This window comes from Vicia villosa, linkage group LG2, assembly GCF_029867415.1.
Source record: "Vicia villosa cultivar HV-30 ecotype Madison, WI linkage group LG2, Vvil1.0, whole genome shotgun sequence".
Taxonomy (NCBI): domain Eukaryota; kingdom Viridiplantae; phylum Streptophyta; class Magnoliopsida; order Fabales; family Fabaceae; genus Vicia; species Vicia villosa.
Genome location: NC_081181.1, coordinates 169,028,395 through 169,046,608, shown reverse-complemented (window position 1 = coordinate 169,046,608; position 18,214 = coordinate 169,028,395). Strand labels below are relative to the sequence as shown.

At 34.2% G+C, this 18,214-nt stretch overlaps 1 protein-coding gene across 1 annotated transcript; it reads left to right on the top strand.

Moving 5' to 3' along the window:
* Nucleotides 1-3,117: 3,117 nt before the first annotated feature.
* On the top strand, nt 3,118-14,307 carry LOC131652916 (histone acetyltransferase HAC12-like). Its single transcript, XM_058922908.1, has 15 exons — nt 3,118-3,264; nt 3,940-4,160; nt 4,613-4,892; nt 5,002-5,948; nt 6,194-6,478; nt 6,563-6,697; nt 7,486-7,508; nt 11,570-11,693; nt 11,901-12,029; nt 12,105-12,307; nt 12,422-12,562; nt 12,703-13,006; nt 13,385-13,524; nt 13,646-13,703; nt 13,792-14,307. Exons 2-15 carry the CDS (start codon nt 4,128-4,130, stop codon nt 14,242-14,244), a joined length of 3,255 nt encoding a protein of 1,084 aa, XP_058778891.1. The 5' UTR covers nt 3,118-3,264; nt 3,940-4,127; the 3' UTR covers nt 14,245-14,307.
* Nucleotides 14,308-18,214: the final 3,907 nt, after the last annotated feature.

The following is an 18,214-nucleotide window of genomic DNA, read 5'->3' as shown; positions in this document are numbered from 1 at the left end:
GGTCAACATAGTCGATCATTGATCATCTGAGCCATTGAATGAGCAATCCTTGGGATATAAGCTTGAATTTTGACATGGAGGTGCCTTGATACATGTGAGACACCTTGGGATCCATTTGAGACTTTAGACACTCAAATTCCTTTGATAACCTGCAAACCCTAGTTTTGAGACCCTCGGTTAGGAGAGAGTTACTTGAGAAGAACCCCTGAGCCTTGAGTTATTGAAGATGAAAAGAGGAGGGCAAATTTTGGGGTATGACAACTTCTAAGAAGCAAGCATAAGATACCGCTGAGATCAAGAACATCCTAGCCCTCTTAGCTTTTAAGCTTTCTTAGTCTGTGTATTGTGTCTCTAGGAGTTTTCTTTTGTTTTTTGCATCTGCCTTGTACCTTCATCTGTTTATCAATGAAACTTGTTCTTTCCCTTTCATTGTTTGTTTTATTTCCTCTGAATCTTTTTATTCTTTTTTATGTATGACAAAAAGGGGGAGAAACGTATTGCTGAATTGATTTTATTATATTAGTTTCCAGGCTTAAGTCTCAACATTTTCTAACAGAAATGCAAAGATCTGTGTTTGAAAGTTTTGCAGGATTATGAAGATCTCAAAAAGGAGAGAAACATATTCTGAACAAGAATGGCAAAGGTCTGAAGCAATTAAACTTCAATGCTCTGATACGCTGATTCTCTAAGGAAAATTTAATGCTCTGAAGCTGTCCAACGGAAGCTCTGAATCATTCTCAGAAAAAGCTCAACTGTAAAGTCTCTTTTGAAATGGAAAATACTCAGGGAAGTCTTTTTATAGTAAATTCATCTAGTATTTATTTCAAGGGAGATTATTAATCTCAGGGGGAGATATATTTTACATACTCTGATTATCTGCTTTGTGCTATTATCTTTTTCATTTCTTATTCTGGATACAAATTCATATCAATTCTATATGTTTTTGTCATCATCAAAAAGAGGGAGATTGTTAGAACATGAATTGTTCTGATCATATTTTCTAGTTTTGATGATAACATTAGATATGAAATTTGTATAAGACAATATAATACTCTAATAGATTATGTTTTCCATTTCAGGAAAAGTATAAAAGAGTATGCAAAATTTCATCCTTCAAATGCTCTGACCCAGATGTTCTGGATGACAATATTAGAACATGATCTTGAAGACATCAAAAGATGGTCTTGAAGTTGTCAGAACATGACTATGAGAAGCAAGTTCTGAAGCTCTGAAAGGTGTCACGCTCAATGGAACTTCCAAAGTCTGAAATGCTGAAGTTCTAATTTGCACCAACTGCTGGAAACTCTGATGAACAAAGCAAAACATAAAGTCTGAGTCCAGAAGAAAGCAATTGATGAAAAGCAAAATAGACTAGTCTGTTTATCTGACAAAAGGAACGTTAGATACAAAGCTACAAAAGGCAAAGTCAGAAATAACAATTAATACAAGGCTCCAGGCAGTTGACAAAAGAGTATAAACATTAAATGCAGCATGTACGGAACACGCAAAGAATTAAATGCAGAAGTGGTTCAACGGTCATATTCTAAGTGCCTATAAAAGGAACAATTCTGCCAAAGGAGAAGTTTGGACACCTACGCTAAAAGAACAACATTCTTGAACACAACAATCAAAAACTTCATCTTCAAGCTCACATACTTTTGTATACTTAGTAAGATATAGAACTTAAGATTAAGAGAAAAATCACTTGGTGATTATAGCTTTTTAGAAGCAACATTAATCTCTTGTATTTGAATATATATTTGTAAACCAAAATTCCTTTAGTGACCAAGTTGTGATCTGTAGACTAAAAAAGACTTAGAGGTTGATCTAAGTGGAGAACCATTGTAATCATTTTTTATTAGTGGATTAAATTCTCAGTGGAGGTAAATCACCTGTGAGGGTGAACTGGAGGTAGTTTGAGTTCAAACGAACTAGGATTAAAATCATTGTGTTCAATTTTTTTCAATAGCCAAAAAGAAACAACCCTTATTCAATCCCCCTTTCTAAGTGTTTTTCACTCCTTCAACTAACACTAAAACATACAACAAAAACTGGAAAAGCAATTCAAGCCTGATAGACCAGAACATTCGCTTCGTTGATGTCGCAAACTCGAACCGCCATCTTCCATAACTCCTTGGTATCGTCGATGTCCATAATTTTCTCAAGCGACCGTGCCATGTAGAAAGAGATGTTGAAGATGGAAGATGGTTGGATTTTGAAAATGGAAGATGATTTGGAGTTGAAGATGGAAGAAGTTTGTCTTATGAAGTTGAAGAGAGGGAACATAATGAAAAGATGGTTGAAGATGGAAAAGACTACTGATATTTGTTAAAAGATGGTGCAGAAAAAATTTGTTCCCAAGAAAGTTTTTAGCAGGACTGCATATCTCTACAACAAATGTTTTCAAGAAGAAACCAAATTATAAGAACAGGAATGAAGCAATGAACAAAATGATAAATGGAAGCTCAACCCTTCCATGTGGCAAATTTTGGGAATAGAGGGGTAAATTGGTAGTTGACAGAACATGTTATTTTCTTATATTGTAGATTACTCTTCAAATATATGGTAATAACAAAATACTAGTATCATAATTTTAATCAAAAAATATAAAATTTTCTTAAGATTCCATCTCCGTGGAGACCCGTGGCGATGAGAGAAATATCTTCAAATATATGGTAAAATTTATTCAACCCTTTTATATTTTACTAATAGTTAAAATAATAATTATATTTAAGATAAACCCGTCCGAATCGGAGGCTATTTTTCTAGTTAGGTTGATGGAAAATTCTTAGGTGGACACATACCTAAAAAATTATTTTACACACAACCATTCACAAAATTTTAATTAATTAAAAAATAAATACTGATTTTTCTTTCTCCTTCATAATCTCAACCACCCCATGAATCAAATTAAAAACAAAATTAAAATTAAAATAAATTTAAAAAGTATTCTTTTTTATTGGCTGCTCCTAAAAATGTGAATTTAAGATCGTGTCCATGCAAAAATTACTCTAGGTTTATATACTAAAGCCCGCTATATGCTGTTAAAGTGTTAATAATAAGCGATTATTATGGAAATTAATTTTAATTTTTAGTGTAAGTAAATCTGGAGTGTTAAACTAAATGAAGAAGAACTTAACAAGACAAACAAATAAAGAAAGGGATTTAAGAAAAGTCAATTTTCCTTTCTCGCTCTCTTCAAATTCAATTATTCACTTCTTTACACACAACACAACAAATCAGAAACGACACCGTTTTCACATTGTACGTTCTCTTTCATCTAATCTAACCCTAATTTCTCTAGTTTGTCCCAAATTCAAAACTCTAACCCTAATTTCTTCTATTACAATCGAGACTTAATCGGTCTTTAAGCTTGATAATTGCATAATAGTAATAATAATCATAATAAACAAAACGCATTTCTTTGGTTCAACCGTGATTATTTTCAAACGCGCTTTTCCATTTTTTTTAACCGATTTCAGTGGCTATTAGGGTTTTGGTTGGAAAATTGATTCCGATTCTAATACAAATAACACGTGATTTATCAATTTTATCACCAGAGAATAGTTATGATTTACCAAGATTTAATCTTCCTTTATAGTGATTCAGATCAAATGTACAGAGTTATTGTATACTCTGTTCTATCTTTGCCATAATGTATTAACATGCATAAAAAAAATAATCTTCTAACTTAATTGATATAATATTATATCAATGATATATTACATTTAGGTTGGTGAACTTGTATAAAAATTATGGGGAGAAAAACAATCCTTTTAAAATTGGTGTTTATATGTGGACTTGTTTAATTTTTTTTTATTGTACATAAACTTGTTTACATTTATTATAATCTTATTTTCTCTCATTTATGAGTTTACTAAAGTTTCTGTATATATCATCAACACTAATTGAACTTCTGTAACTAATTTCTTTTTTTAGTTTTTGTAGCTTAGTGAATAGAAAAAATGGAACACGACACTAGGATTTCCGTGGCAGACGAAACAAAGGCTTATGGCACATTAAGAAATTATTCATCAGTTTTCTCGGACATTCCATAAAAAAGAGGTTTCGATGAACTATCCAATCAACCTGTTGGACTCAATACAGACTGGCATGATCATCCTGAAATGGAACAAAATCGTAAAGTTGCTGCTTCAAAGGTATGTTTTTTGAGGCACCCTTAATAATCAGTTTTAAGTTTAAGTTAACTGTGGATATTGCATTGTGTCTGCAAGTTTTGTATGAAAATCAAATAAGGTAATCTGCCACAGGTGGTTTATGGGTGTGAGTGTTGTAAAAATGCTAATCAATTCATGTCTGGTTACAACTGTGTTGTTTTCATTGATTCTTGCACAAGCTGCTACTTTCTTGCTGACGCTGTTCAAATGTTTGTGTTTGAGACTGGAGTTATCCCCTCAAAAACCAGTTACTTAGGTGTTGTTTGTTATTGATCACCTATATAAACTCTTTTTTGTAACTATCACCTATCGGCTCTTACTGGAATATTTCTAACTATGACACTGCTCGGATGCAAGTATTTTTAATATATTTAATATAAAATGCAAGTTGTAGCGGTATACTATTGTTTTTTTTTTTTATACATATTTGGCAGGAGGACTATATGAACTTGGAGACATTGCCTCGCCGTGTGCAAGTTGTATCAGACTCTTCTAGAGCTCATGTCACTGGTTATTATAGCATGCTAAAAGAGGGACAATCTGTCCCTTCTACTGTTCGTGATCTGCCTTGTTTTCCTGATGACCTTTCATCAATCCCCCCAGTTGCTAATATGGATGTGCGTAGTAACTTACCTGTTTATGGTGGTGAAAGCTATTTGGATGCTAACACCAGATCTATTAACAACTATTTTCCTCATCAACACACAAATAATTGTATGTTCAAATTAGATTGTGATTTCTTCCCAAGTCTAAATCCTCTTTTGAGCAATATTGATTCTGTCTTTTGAAGCAATGTTATTGACCAATTAGGTTATCTTTTTAGGTGATACCGACATACTACAACCTACCAAAAGAAAAAAAATGATTTATGGATTTTCCAATCCTTTTCCTGGCTGGAAGTCTTGTTATCTACCACAAATGCTGGATTTTCAGAAGAGCTCTATTGTAAGACATGGTGTTAATGATGTCTTGGCTGGTAATAACAAACAATGGAATAACCAGTTAGTTCAACCTTATTCCTCTCAAACACCTTCGGAAGTGCCACAGCAGTCACAATTTCCCCCCTTCTCTTCTATCACTTTAGCGAGCAATGGGGAAGAACTTACAAATCCGATGTTTCATTCTTCGGGAATCAGAGGGATAAACAACAATGAGGCAAGTGATACACTTGAACAGATCTTAAAGGAGCCAAGCCTTGAAAGCGATGATGTGATGGAAATCAGCTCAAAGGAATTTGTCTTTAGTTTGAAACCCAGGAAGCGTACTCTCGACATGGATCCTTTTTCTATTGGTGGAGAGATTATGCAGCTCTCAGCTGAATTCGACCGTGGCATTACATTGAACTCCAACCTTCCTAATCTCACCGAAGATGTTTTTCCTATTGATGGAGAAGGTATACAAGACACAACTGAGTTCAGGACAAATGCCAATAAGAAAGTTGATGAGCCAACAAATACTAAGTCCTCAAATTCTATAGTTAATGAAATAGATAGCGACAAATCAATGGAAATTGACATTGGATCGAATTCCATTATGCACACTCTCATAAGCAAGGCTCCTATTCCTATTGATGTAGAGGACAAACATGACATAACTGGATTCAACCAAGAGGAGAAAGTTGTTAAAAGGAAAGTCAGTAAGCCTAAAGTTGATCAAGCGAAACAATTTAAATCCTCAAATACAACCGTTGATGTTATTTCCTTGATTGATTTTTTCACACATGATCAAATAACAGAACATATTAATAGTCTGAGAAAAGAACCTCTTAAGGTTAGTACACCATTTTCTAGTGTTTTCAATTATCCTGGTGTATTAGATATTATTGTTCTTTGTTTTGTCATGAACTGTCTGTCCCAAAAGGTTAAGCTATTTGGTTAAAGCTCATGAATAATACTTCTTTTTATCTTTGGATGTTATATATGCTCGCATGCTCAGCTGATATGTATTTAAGTTTAAATTTCTATTTTTGCAACTTACTTTTGTGCATATAAAAGTTAACAATTATTTTAACACAGATTACAGCTGAAGATGGAACAGGAAATGATGCAAACACATGCCAATTATGTGAAAGGGAAAAGCTTTACTTTGCACCGGTACCGATTTTTTGTATATGTTGTGGCATTTCCATCGGGAGAAGAAAAATATATTTCTGTAGAAAAGATGTGGGATTTGATGCAGAGCGTTGCTTTTGCTCTTCCTGTTATAATGCATCTAAAGTCGGGTACATTGCATTTAGGGCGACATTTGTTTCTAAGGCAAATCTTGAAAAAAAGACAAATGATGAAGTACTTGAAGAACCGGTATGTTGTAATAACCATTAATATATGATTCATCTTTATATTGAGAATCATAAACTAACTTTTAATGATCATTTTCTCTTCTAGTGGGTTGAATGCAATAAATGCAAAAGATGGCAGCATCAAGTATGTGCACTCTACAACAACAAAAAAGATTTGGACTGCAATGTTGAGTATATATGTGCTGTATGCCGCTTAAGAGAAATTGAAAATGGAGTGCATGTTTGTTAGAGATTCGGTATGATAATCCTGGATATCTTCAAGAATCGTGTTCGTTCACTTTCCGAACAAAGTATTTCGACCCTATTCTTGTCTGGGTTCACGAAATCTTTGCGGGGATAATTCTCGAAGAACAATCTGTTTCTGACAATAGAGAACAGATCAGAATGTAGAGATGAAGTTTGTAATTTCGTATTCCAAATTGAGACCAAAAGACTCCTTATATAGGAGACCAATAATAGAAACGAACAGACACACCTTTTCGGAAAACAGTTATGTCTGTTGGAACGGGTGCAACTATTCAAACGAATCGTTATGTCCGTTGGGAACGGGTGCAACTATTCAAACGAAACGTTATGTCCGTTTCTATTATTCATATTCAATTACGCGTTTGGCTCGACGAGCGTGCACTCCGCACTACCCTAACTCGTTTCAAACTTAACGCATAATTGCATTGGCCTATAGTAAATCACATTACTACCAAAATGCATTGATGATACTAAAATCACCAACAAACTCCCCCCATTTTAGTATAATCCTTGATTTACTTTATAGGTATAACGATCAAACAAATGCATAGAAGAAAATGTCTTACGATTGAATTTTCATCTTAGTACAAATACACATTCCAAATATTCGAAAATCGGGGTGTCATAATGATTGAACCCGTCAATCCATTTGAATATCTAAAGATATAGTACACATATGTTTCTTACAATACTCTACTATTCATACTTGACACTTTACAAGCCATGTGTCCTTATCCATTAATAAGCATATAGGAAGCCAAGTCCAAGCTTCTTGAAGCGGCAAAACTTCATGCTCACATAGGTGATCCTTTTAATCTTGCACCTGCATTTGCAATTTTTCAAAAGAACCATTAAGAAGATATACTTCAACCTAGCCATCACTTGCAGGTCTGAGCACATACCTTGGGAAGATAAACACAATTGCTCCAATCTTTAACTATGATCTTTCCACATTGAATTCTGCTTCTAACGTTGTATTAGAAGGGAATTGGGTATACCATAACTAATAGATTTAAATGGACTTTAATCCCATCCCAATTACCGACTTCTTCACTAAGTCTCTTGCTAACCCCTTCGTCAAGTGGTCAGCTAAGTTTTGTTGCGACCGAACAAAATCAATAGATATCACCCCATTCATGATTAATTCCCTAATCATACTATGTCTAACACCCAAATGTCTAGACTTTCCATTGTGTATTTGACTATAAGCTTTAGCCAGTGTGGCAGTACTATCACAACAGATAGAAATTGGTGATATCGGTTTAGGCCATATTGGAATCTCATATACCAAGTTCCTTAGCCATTCCGCTTCTTTACCAGCAGCAGCTAATGCTACAAACTCAGATTCCATTGTGGAACCAGTTATACATGTTTGCTTCTTGGAAGCCCATGAGATGGCACCTCCCCCAAGCAAGAACACCCATCCACTTGTAGAGGATGAATCTTCAGCATTATTTATCCAACTAGCATCCGAATAACCCTCTAACACTGAAGGAAATCCCATATATGACAATCCATAATTCATAGTACCCTTCAAGTACTTGAATACCCTAGTTATCGCATGCCAATGATGTCTACTAGGATTACTAGTAAATGTGCTCAACTTTCCAACCGCATAAGCAATATCCGGTCTAGTGCTAATCATAGCATACATATTAATTGCAAATAAAGCATGAATTAAAATCGAAAATCGAACCTAAAGATTGTTAGATTTAATGTTGGGGGTCTCCTGCAAAACATGGACAAGAAGAAGATGAAAACGGTACGATGAAAATTGCACAAAATAAATTCCAAAGCGTGTGTTTACACTAAGCTTTAGGTTCGATTCGCCCCCACCAATTTAGGTAATTGGATGCAAATGGGTTAACCGGCGAATCCCCTTCAGGATACTTTGGAAACCTTAACATGAATCGCACATTCACATTAAGCATATCGATCAACAATATTTTACCGAATAAAGTTTTCTCATTTATTCTCGTGCACTAGAAAAATAAAGAAATGACTTAGATATGATATTTGACTCTTGAAATACATTATTTTCGCATCCTTTTAGGTTTGGAAATTATCTCTATTTATAGAGAAATTCATGCCACTTGGTGAAGAGAAACAACCCTTTGAAAGAGTTTGTTCATGAATGGTTACATTGCTTCAATTGTAAAGTATTACACCTTTTCTCTAAAAGGTCTTTGTTAACCATTGCAACTTTCCAAATATATTTTGGAAATTCTCCAACAATCCCCCACCATTTTCAAAATATATCTAAATCCATTATTCAGGAAATTTCATGGTTTCAGATAAAGGTATCTTACGATTTGAATCATTACTTAGTAAGTCAAGTTTTCACTCATCCCCGGATATTTTGGTAGACATGCTTTGAACCAATTATTCATTAGAACAAGTGTGCATAACTCACACATGAAATCTCGGTACCATTGATCGAATTATCAATATGACACATTTAATAAGGTCTTGTGTCTCATATCCTTTTCATGAGAATTTAAGAGTCAAGCCCTTGAATCTTATGAGGCGGCACCACTTCATTCCCATATAGGTAGACTATATCAGAAATGCACCCATAATTATGCATTCCAGCAAACATATACTATATGTCCATTAAGAGGAAAACCTCATCCTACCACATTTATTATTATGGTCCAAGTACTTTTACCTCTTGGGATGTATATATTGTCAAGTACTTCAATCACTCTTATAGTGTACTTTCATCATTGAACTCAAGACTTAATGTTAATCAAGTGTGAGTTGAGTTTCCACCATTGATGATTAATTAGATATGGGCTTGTTCCACATCCCTAATGATGTCTTCATTAACTTCAATTATATCCAAAGACATCACATCGTTGTCAATCCTTCCATTAGGAATTGCAAGATTTTCCAATTTTAATAAACTTTGAATATTCAATCTTTCAACTAGTCATGCTTATGATTACTTAATGTACTCTTGATAGTATTCATCGATTGTCATCAAACCATGACACTTTTGTCATATTAGTACAATTATCATAAACAATAAATATATATTCTTGATAGTTTTAACAAACTATCACCATGACACTTTTGTCATATACACAAATTTTATGTCATTCTTCATTTGCTAACCCTTTTAATATGAAGTTTTACTTTCACTTAAATATATCCAAAATATATTTAATACATTTAGCATTTATAGCAATCGACGACCATGATCATACAAATTTGTCATGACTAACTTTTACTTCATGAAGTGGGTTCAAACATGTAATCATATACTTCATATAAATACACCACCATAGAAATTATTTCTATTCCTTTAAAATAAACAATTTTCTTGAATAACTAACATTTATAATAAATTCAACATCATGGATTTTCACTAAATCATTTCATCCACAAATATATACAATATTAATTAAAATAAATTACTTCCACTAAAGAATATTGTTTAACATGTATTTTACATTCAAGTATACACCATAAACCAATTATATTCTTAATTATCCAAATTCACATACTTGAATAATTCATAAATCATGCATATATAAATTTGTTGCACATGTTAAACTTAACATAAATATTATTAACATATTTTATATGGATTTAAAACATCATATAAATGACATATTTATTTAATATAATTATGTACCTTTCACCATGGTAATGAATAAAGAAGTCGCTCATTTCTCTATGGAAGTTGTAGTCACAACGGTTCAAAGAAATTGTCAAATAATCAAGAAAATCATTTAAAATTATTTTCCTTGATCACGTCTTAAAATTAAGACTTTTCATATGTAAGCTACCCGTTTGTTTTTAAACGTTCCATGTCGAATTATATTTTTCAATTTTCCTTTCATGGTCTTTCATGACATGTTCCCTTCATGGCTTATCGTTTTAAATTAATTAAAATTATAATGATCCATGAACAAAGAGATATTACGCGAAGCTTCGCAATGGCATCATCTTCCGTAACACATAGCGATATCCACCTTTCAATTTCAGTAAAAGGTGATATATGCAAACGTATTTATAAATTTCATCCCGTTTTCAATTTCAGTAAAAAGAATGATATCAAATATATCATTTATAAATTTCGTTTCTAAATACAATAAACAGGGTTGATATACCGATTTCCAGATTCATGATGTAATTTCTTCTTTAAATTTGCATACACCTTCAACGTTGTCAACATAAAATGCATCTTTTTCTGCCAACGCCTGAAGTCTTGTCCTTGAAACTTGTCCAATTTTCCAAAATTTTTAGTCATCTCCTTGACGGTGCTTCCTCCAGCCATGATTATCAGAAAGAATACTTTGTTCGTTTGTTAGAGATTCGGTATGATAATCCTGGATATCTTCAAGAATCGTGTTCGTTCACTTTCCGAACAAAGTATTTCGACCCTATTCTTGTCTGGGTTCACGAAATCTTTGCGGGGATAATTCTCGAAGAACAATCTGTTTCTGACAATAGAGAACAGATCAGAATGTAGAGATGAAGTTTGTAATTTCGTATTCCAAATTGAGACCAAAAGACTCCTTATATAGGAGACCAATAATAGAAACGAACAGACACACCTTTTCGGAAAACAGTTATGTCTGTTGGAACGGGTGCAACTATTCAAACGAATCGTTATGTCCGTTGGGAACGGGTGCAACTATTCAAACGAAACGTTATGTCCGTTTCTATTATTCATATTCAATTACGCGTTTGGCTCGACGAGCGTGCACTCCGCACTACCCTAACTCGTTTCAAACTTAACGCATAATTGCATTAGCCTATAGTAAATCACATTACTACCAAAATGCATTGATGATACTAAAATCACCAACAATGTTCCCTTACAAAAGACTACTATTTATGGTGCTAAGGACTTACCACGCACCATGCTTAGTGACCATTTAGAGAAGAGACTTTTTAAGCGTCTCATGGAAGTGAGAGTAGATGGGGAAAAAGTTAAAGGAAGTGAGAATCTTGATAAGGTAATACAGTAAAATCAATATGTATGCACATAAATTTAAAATATCATAACATTTTCTTATTCTTATACAGGCAAGTAAATTCAAAATAATACTAAAATAGTTTTCTTTCTTGTTATTTATACTATTGATCTTTTTAAAGCAATTGTAAATTGATTTAAAAATTATAGAAAATTTTCTTACTTGCCCTTAATTTCTGCAAAACTGTAGGTTTTAGCAGCAGAAAGTATTTCTATTAGAGAAGTGTTATCTATCGACAAACAATTGAAAGTGAAGAAGCTGTTTCTTGATATCATCCCAGAAAAGAATTATCCGGCTGAATTCTCTTATAGATCAAGAGTAAGTTCAGTAATTTTATCAATGAAAAAATAATTATACGTCCAAGAGGTTTAATACAAGTTTCATTGGTTTCAGGTGATACTTCTATTTCAGAAGATTGATGGAGTAGATATATGCATTTTTGGACTGTACGTCCAGGAGTTTGGCTCTGAATGTGGCAATCCGAATCAGCGCTGTGTGTATATTTCATATCTTGATTCTGTTAAATATTTTAGGCCTGAAAGAGTGATTGTGGAAGGAGGAGCACTTCGTACCTTCGTTTACCATGAGATATTGGTATTTTTCTTTTGAACTTTACTTTTACTTCTAGGCCAATAAAAGATATAAAATTGAATACTAAATCCTTCCATATTTTCTATTTGTGTTTTTTTTCCCTCTATCATCAGATTGGATGGATACCTTGATTTTTGTAAGAAAAGGGGTTTCTCCACTTGCCACATATGGGCACGTCCTCCTTCCAAAAGGGATGTTTATATACTATATTGTCATCCGAAAGAGCAAAAGACTCCAAACAAGGATAAGCTACTCTCTTGGTCAGTCTTTCTTTCTTCTTATGAGTATATGTTGAGTCTTTATGAGAATTTGAGAGTAGTATTTTTCTTTTTATCATTTTTTTTTTGAATACTAGCACTGCCATGTTACCATAGAATATTTATATTGTTTGTTTATGCAGGTATCTTTCAATGCTAAAAAAGGCTACAGAAGAAAAAATTGTTGTTGGTTTAACTAACATATATGATCATTTCTTTGTTCCTACTGAAAAAGAGGGCTCCAAAGTGACGATTTCTCGTTTGCCATACTTTGATGGAGACTTTTGGTGTGGTTCTGCTATGGAAAAAGTGTGGCCCATTGAAAAAGAGAGCAGAGGAGACTATGAAAATATGTTGAAGAAACAAGTGTCAACTAGAGCTTTGAAGACCATGGGACATGTCAATCCTTCGAAAGACGCTGCTAAAGACATTTTAGTGATGCGAAAAGTATGTCGCCCTTCTCTTTTATTTTGTGGTGTTCTACATTTAGATAAAGTATACAATGTCTTACTTTATTTTGGGATATATTCTCTAGATTTAATTGAGGGTGTTTACAATGGTTGAATTACTAAAAGATATTTGACTTTAATTATATCTAACTTAAAAGTCATTTAAATGATGGATTTTGATTGGTTAATAGTCTAAAATCTTTTATACATTACATCAAAATTAATCTCATATCCTTTTATACTATATTGAATGAAAAGTTGCAATGTTGTTATTCTATAGTTCAGTTTAAGTTATTTATATACTATATTGAATGAAAATTCTGTAATGTTGTTATTCTAATCTTTCTTCCTTTTTTTTCCACCTAATTTTCATTAGTTGGGTCAAGAAATATTGCCTACCAAGGAAAATTTCATTGTAGTTCACTTACAGTATTCATGCATACACTGCTGTGAAGTGATAACGTCTGGGAAGCGGTGGTTTTGCACTGAATGCAAGAAATTTCAGGAGTGTGAAAGGTATGATAACTTAAATACATATTTCAATTGTTTCCCCTTCTTTTAAAATGAATGCATTGGTTTTACATTGAATACAATGAAAAGGGTTTTGTCTTTGACTTTCGTATCAAATATATTATAGTTGCCATAGTTCAAATGAACACACCTTAAAGAACGGAGAAGTGCATCCACTTTGTCAGGTAACAACCTAACTAAACCTATAGCTCAATATGATTTTGTCATCATTAGTAAATTCATGCAAAATTTTGATTTATGTGTTGTTTTTAGGCCGTTGTTGATGATATCCCCTCCAGCACTAAGCATAATGATACCATCCTTGAGAATGGATTATTTGAAGATAGAATCAACTTTTTGAGCTTCTGCCAGAAGTATCAGCTTCAGTTTGACACACTCCGACGTGCTAAGTATTCTTCAATGATGATCCTCTACCATCTAAGCAATCCTAGTCTTATGACTTCTGGAAAATGTTGTAGTATTTGTTGTGCACACAATGTGTTTCAAAAGTGCTGGAAATGTGAGGTTTGTCCGGATTGGGACATTTGCTCTGCATGCTATAAGGATAGAGGTCCTAACTCCCATGAACACGAGTTAACTCTAAATGAAGACAATTCAACTCAAAATATGCACAAGTCAACTCAAAATGTGCACAAGTTGGCTGAAAATGATTCAACATCACAATCTGATAATCAAGAGTCTAATGGGAAACTGGTATGGACTTGATTCTTTGGATTTATTGTTTGGTTGTAAACGATTAGTACTAATTGAAAAACATTAGATTATATGTTCGAGCAGCTTTTTGTTATGCAGAATGAGAAATTGTTTATGAATGCATATGTTAATGATTATTAATTAATTTCAAGCCATTATACAAGGTGTTTAATAAACAGATGGATGCTAGTTAGAGATATTGCCAAACATGAGTCATCCCATTTACATTCAGTTCATATCAGCCTTACATCTAGTAGTTCAAATTCTAACTATCAACATAATCAACCCACATCTAACTTGTTAACCAATCCAAACCAAACTTTAAACTAAATTCACAACGAACCATTCCTAAATTACTTTAACCAACTGTCAAACACCTACAGTTAGCACTAATAGTTCAGTTATCCTAACTACCTCAAAAATTCTGTTGATAAACTATTAACTTCTAACTAACCTTAAACCCCTTTAAAGTAACAAACTCTTTAACCAACCCTAACTTCCTACAACTAACTATGCCACATGTCCAATCTGTAATGACCATACTACCCCCAAGTTAGTTAGAACTAGTTTTCCTCCAAAATCATTTTCAAACCCCATCACTAAACCTATCAAACTAACACACCCCAAGTCCATTTTTTACTAAACAAAATCCAAAAGAAACATAAATACACTTGAATTCACACTCAAACAAAATCAAATTCTAACAATTTTTGAAATTAAATCTCCACATCTCTTCAAATTTCATCCAAGGGTCAAAAACCCCAATCCTCAACTAAAGCCAAAACTCATTCTCAACCATAGATAACTACCTCACTTGGATCCTAATCTAATGATCCACATTCCTCTAGATCTAACAACCATAACTGATTTTCCCTCCTAAACTTCATCTAACCTCAACTATAAAAGCATCCACTTCTTTCTTCATTCTCAAGCAATCTCTCACCTTAGCAAACCTCTACCAAATGCTCTCCACAACCCTCACCATAGCTCATTTTAAATACTCCTTCAGAGTTTCGCATTGAAGCTCCAAAGAAGTAGAGCTTATCCTCCCATCATCATCTTCATCTCATCACCATCTCACTCTAACTTATGGCATCTTCATATTCACCTCTCAACTCTCTCATTTATATTGCATTAACCTAAGTCTTATACACTATCTCTATTACATAACAAAACAATAACAACGACAACAACTCGGCATCGAACAGAAAATTCAAAAGAAAAAGAAGGAAGAATACGAAGAAATCGCATATTCAGAAAAGCAAAGAAAATTAAAAACTTATTACATGAGGAGTATGCAACTTGGGTCTAGGTTTCTTGTACTATTCTGTCAGCTTCAATTACAACATTCATCGGGTACATCTCCACCCTGTAGGTGGGCTCCCAATCTTCTTTCTTTATGCATTTTCTCTTCACCGTACTATTGTACTCATTGTGTAGACTAAAAATCCTAGGTCAATTGCTTAAACTCCTGTGGTTGACTAGGGGTGGTACGGTAGGCCCATATGGCATGCAGAAGTTTGCGGGCCTAGTTGCCCTTAGATTTTTCTAGTCTTCACTCCAAACCCCTTACTATCACCCGATTAGCCGTCTTAACCCTACCGTTCGTTTGCAGATGCTCCACTAATGCAAAATATTGCTTGATATTCAACTCTTCTATAAGGTTTCTTAACATTTTTTCTATAAATTGCGTCCATATTGTCTATCACAATAGCTTAAGGCTCCCCAACCCTGGCCAAACACGTTCATTTTGAATAACTTTAAAATGTTTGATGCAGTGATGTTTGCCAACACGTCATCCTCGATCCATTGAGTGAAATATTCCACAACTTCGATAAGGTATTTGAATTGCCCCAGTGTCGGGACGAATGGGCTGAGGATGTTGAATCCCCCACTATAAAGATGTCAATACATGAAACCCAGTAGTTAAGGCATTGAAAACATCTTCGTGCCTATGACATTGGTCACATTTTTTCATACATTCCTGAGAATCCTAGACTATAATAAGCCAAAAATACTTAGCTCTCAGAATTTTCTTGGATACTGCTCTAGCCCCCAAATGTTGTCTAGTTATCCCTTTGTGTACCTCCAAAAGGGCGTAATTGACCTTTTCTTTTCCTTCGCACCTCAACAAAGGTATGACATACCTCTTTTATACAGAATTCCTCTAACTATCATGTATTCGCGTGCCCTTCTTTTTGTTAGAACAAGATTTGTTCTGATCAATTATCTTAGTTTTGATGATAACAATAATATGAATTTTGCTTAAGATAATATGGTACTCTAATCCAATGCAATTTCCCTTTCAGGAAATATATAAAAGAGTACGCATAATTCAGCGCTCAGAAGCTTTGTCTCAAAGGGTTCAGCATGCAACATCAGAACATGGTCTGGCAAGACATCAGAAGATGGTCGAAGCAGAATCAGAACATGGGTCTATGGAAGCATCAGAAGAACAAGAGAACAGAAGCACTGAAGTTCTGATGGTATCACGCTCAGAAGCACTTCAAGGTCAGAAGATCAGAAGATGCTATGCACCAAGCTGTTTGACTCTGATGATATTCAAACGTTGTATTCACAAACATCAGATCAGAAGGAAGTACAAGTGGCAAGCTACGCTGACTGACAAAAGGAACGTTAAAAGCTATTCTAGGCTACGTCAGTAGACACAGCGTGAACAAGGCTCGAGGTAGTTGACAAAAGCGTATAACATTAAATGCGATGCTGTACGGAACACGCAAAGCATTAAATGCACTCAACGGTCATCTTCTCCAACGCCTATAAATATGAAGTTCTGATGAGAAGCAAGGTTAACGGTTCTGCACCAAAACAACTCATATCAAACTTGCTGAAACGCTGTTCAAATCTAAACTCAGAATCTTCATCTTCATCAAAGCTCACTACATTGCTGTTGTAATATATTAGTGAGATTAAGCTTAAACGATTAAGAGAAATATCACAGTTTGTGATTATCGCTTTTAAGAAGCAATTGTAATACTCTTAGAATTGATTACATTAAGTTGTAAGGAACTAGAGTGATCGTGTGGATCAGAATACTCTAGGAAGTCTTAGAAGTGATCTAAGCAGGTTGTAACTAGAGTGATCGTGTGGATCAGTATACTCTAGAAAAGTCTTAGAGGGTATCTAAGCAGTTGTTCCTGGAGTGATCAGTGTGTGATCAGTAGACTCTGGAAGACTTAGTTGCTGACTAAGTGGAGAACCATTGTAATCCGTGCGATTAGTGGATTAAATCCTCAGTTGAGGTAAATCATCTCTGCGGGGGTGGACTGGAGTAGTTTAGTTAACAACGAACCAGGATAAAAATAACTGTGCAATTTATTTTTATCTGTCAAGTTTTTAAAGCTACACTTATTCAAACCCCCCCTTTCTAAGTGTTTTTCTATCCTTCAATTGGCATCAGAGCGCCGGTTCTAAGGTGCAAGCACTTAACCGTGTTTAGAAAAGATTCAGGAAGAGAAAAACGCTTCAGTAAAAGATGGTTGATGAAAGTGAAAAGTCTACACCTGCATCTACATCTGGCTCTGCTGAGCAATACAACGGTAACAATGGTTATACTAGACCGCCGGTATTTGATGGTGAAAACTTTGAATACTGGAAAGATAAACTGAAAAGTTACTTTCTTGGTCTAGATGGTGATCTATGGGATCTTCTGATGGATGGTTACAAACATCCAGTAAATGCCAGAGGCGTAAAGCTGACAAGGCAAGAAATGAATGATGATCAGAAAAAGCTTTTCAGGAATCATCATAAATGCAGAACTGTTTTGCTGAATGCTATCTCTCATGCTGAGTATGAGAAGATATCTAACAGGGAAACGGCCTATGACATATATGAGTCCTTGAAAATGACTCATGAAGGAAATGCTCAAGTCAATGAGACTAAAGCTCTAGCTTTAATCCAGAAGTATGAAGCCTTCAAGATGGAGGATGATGAAGACATTGAAAAAATATTTTCAAGATTT

Coding starts and splice junctions, on each gene's coding strand:
- LOC131652916 (XM_058922908.1), top strand. CDS start 4,128: ATGGAACAAAATCGTAAAGTTGCTGCTTCAAAG. Junction 4,161..4,612: donor GTAAAGTTGCTGCTTCAAAG/GTATGTTTTTTG, acceptor CATATTTGGCAG/GAGGACTATATGAACTTGGA. Junction 6,698..7,485: donor AAATTGAAAATGGAGTGCAT/GTTTGTTAGAGA, acceptor TAGGAAGCCAAG/TCCAAGCTTCTTGAAGCGGC.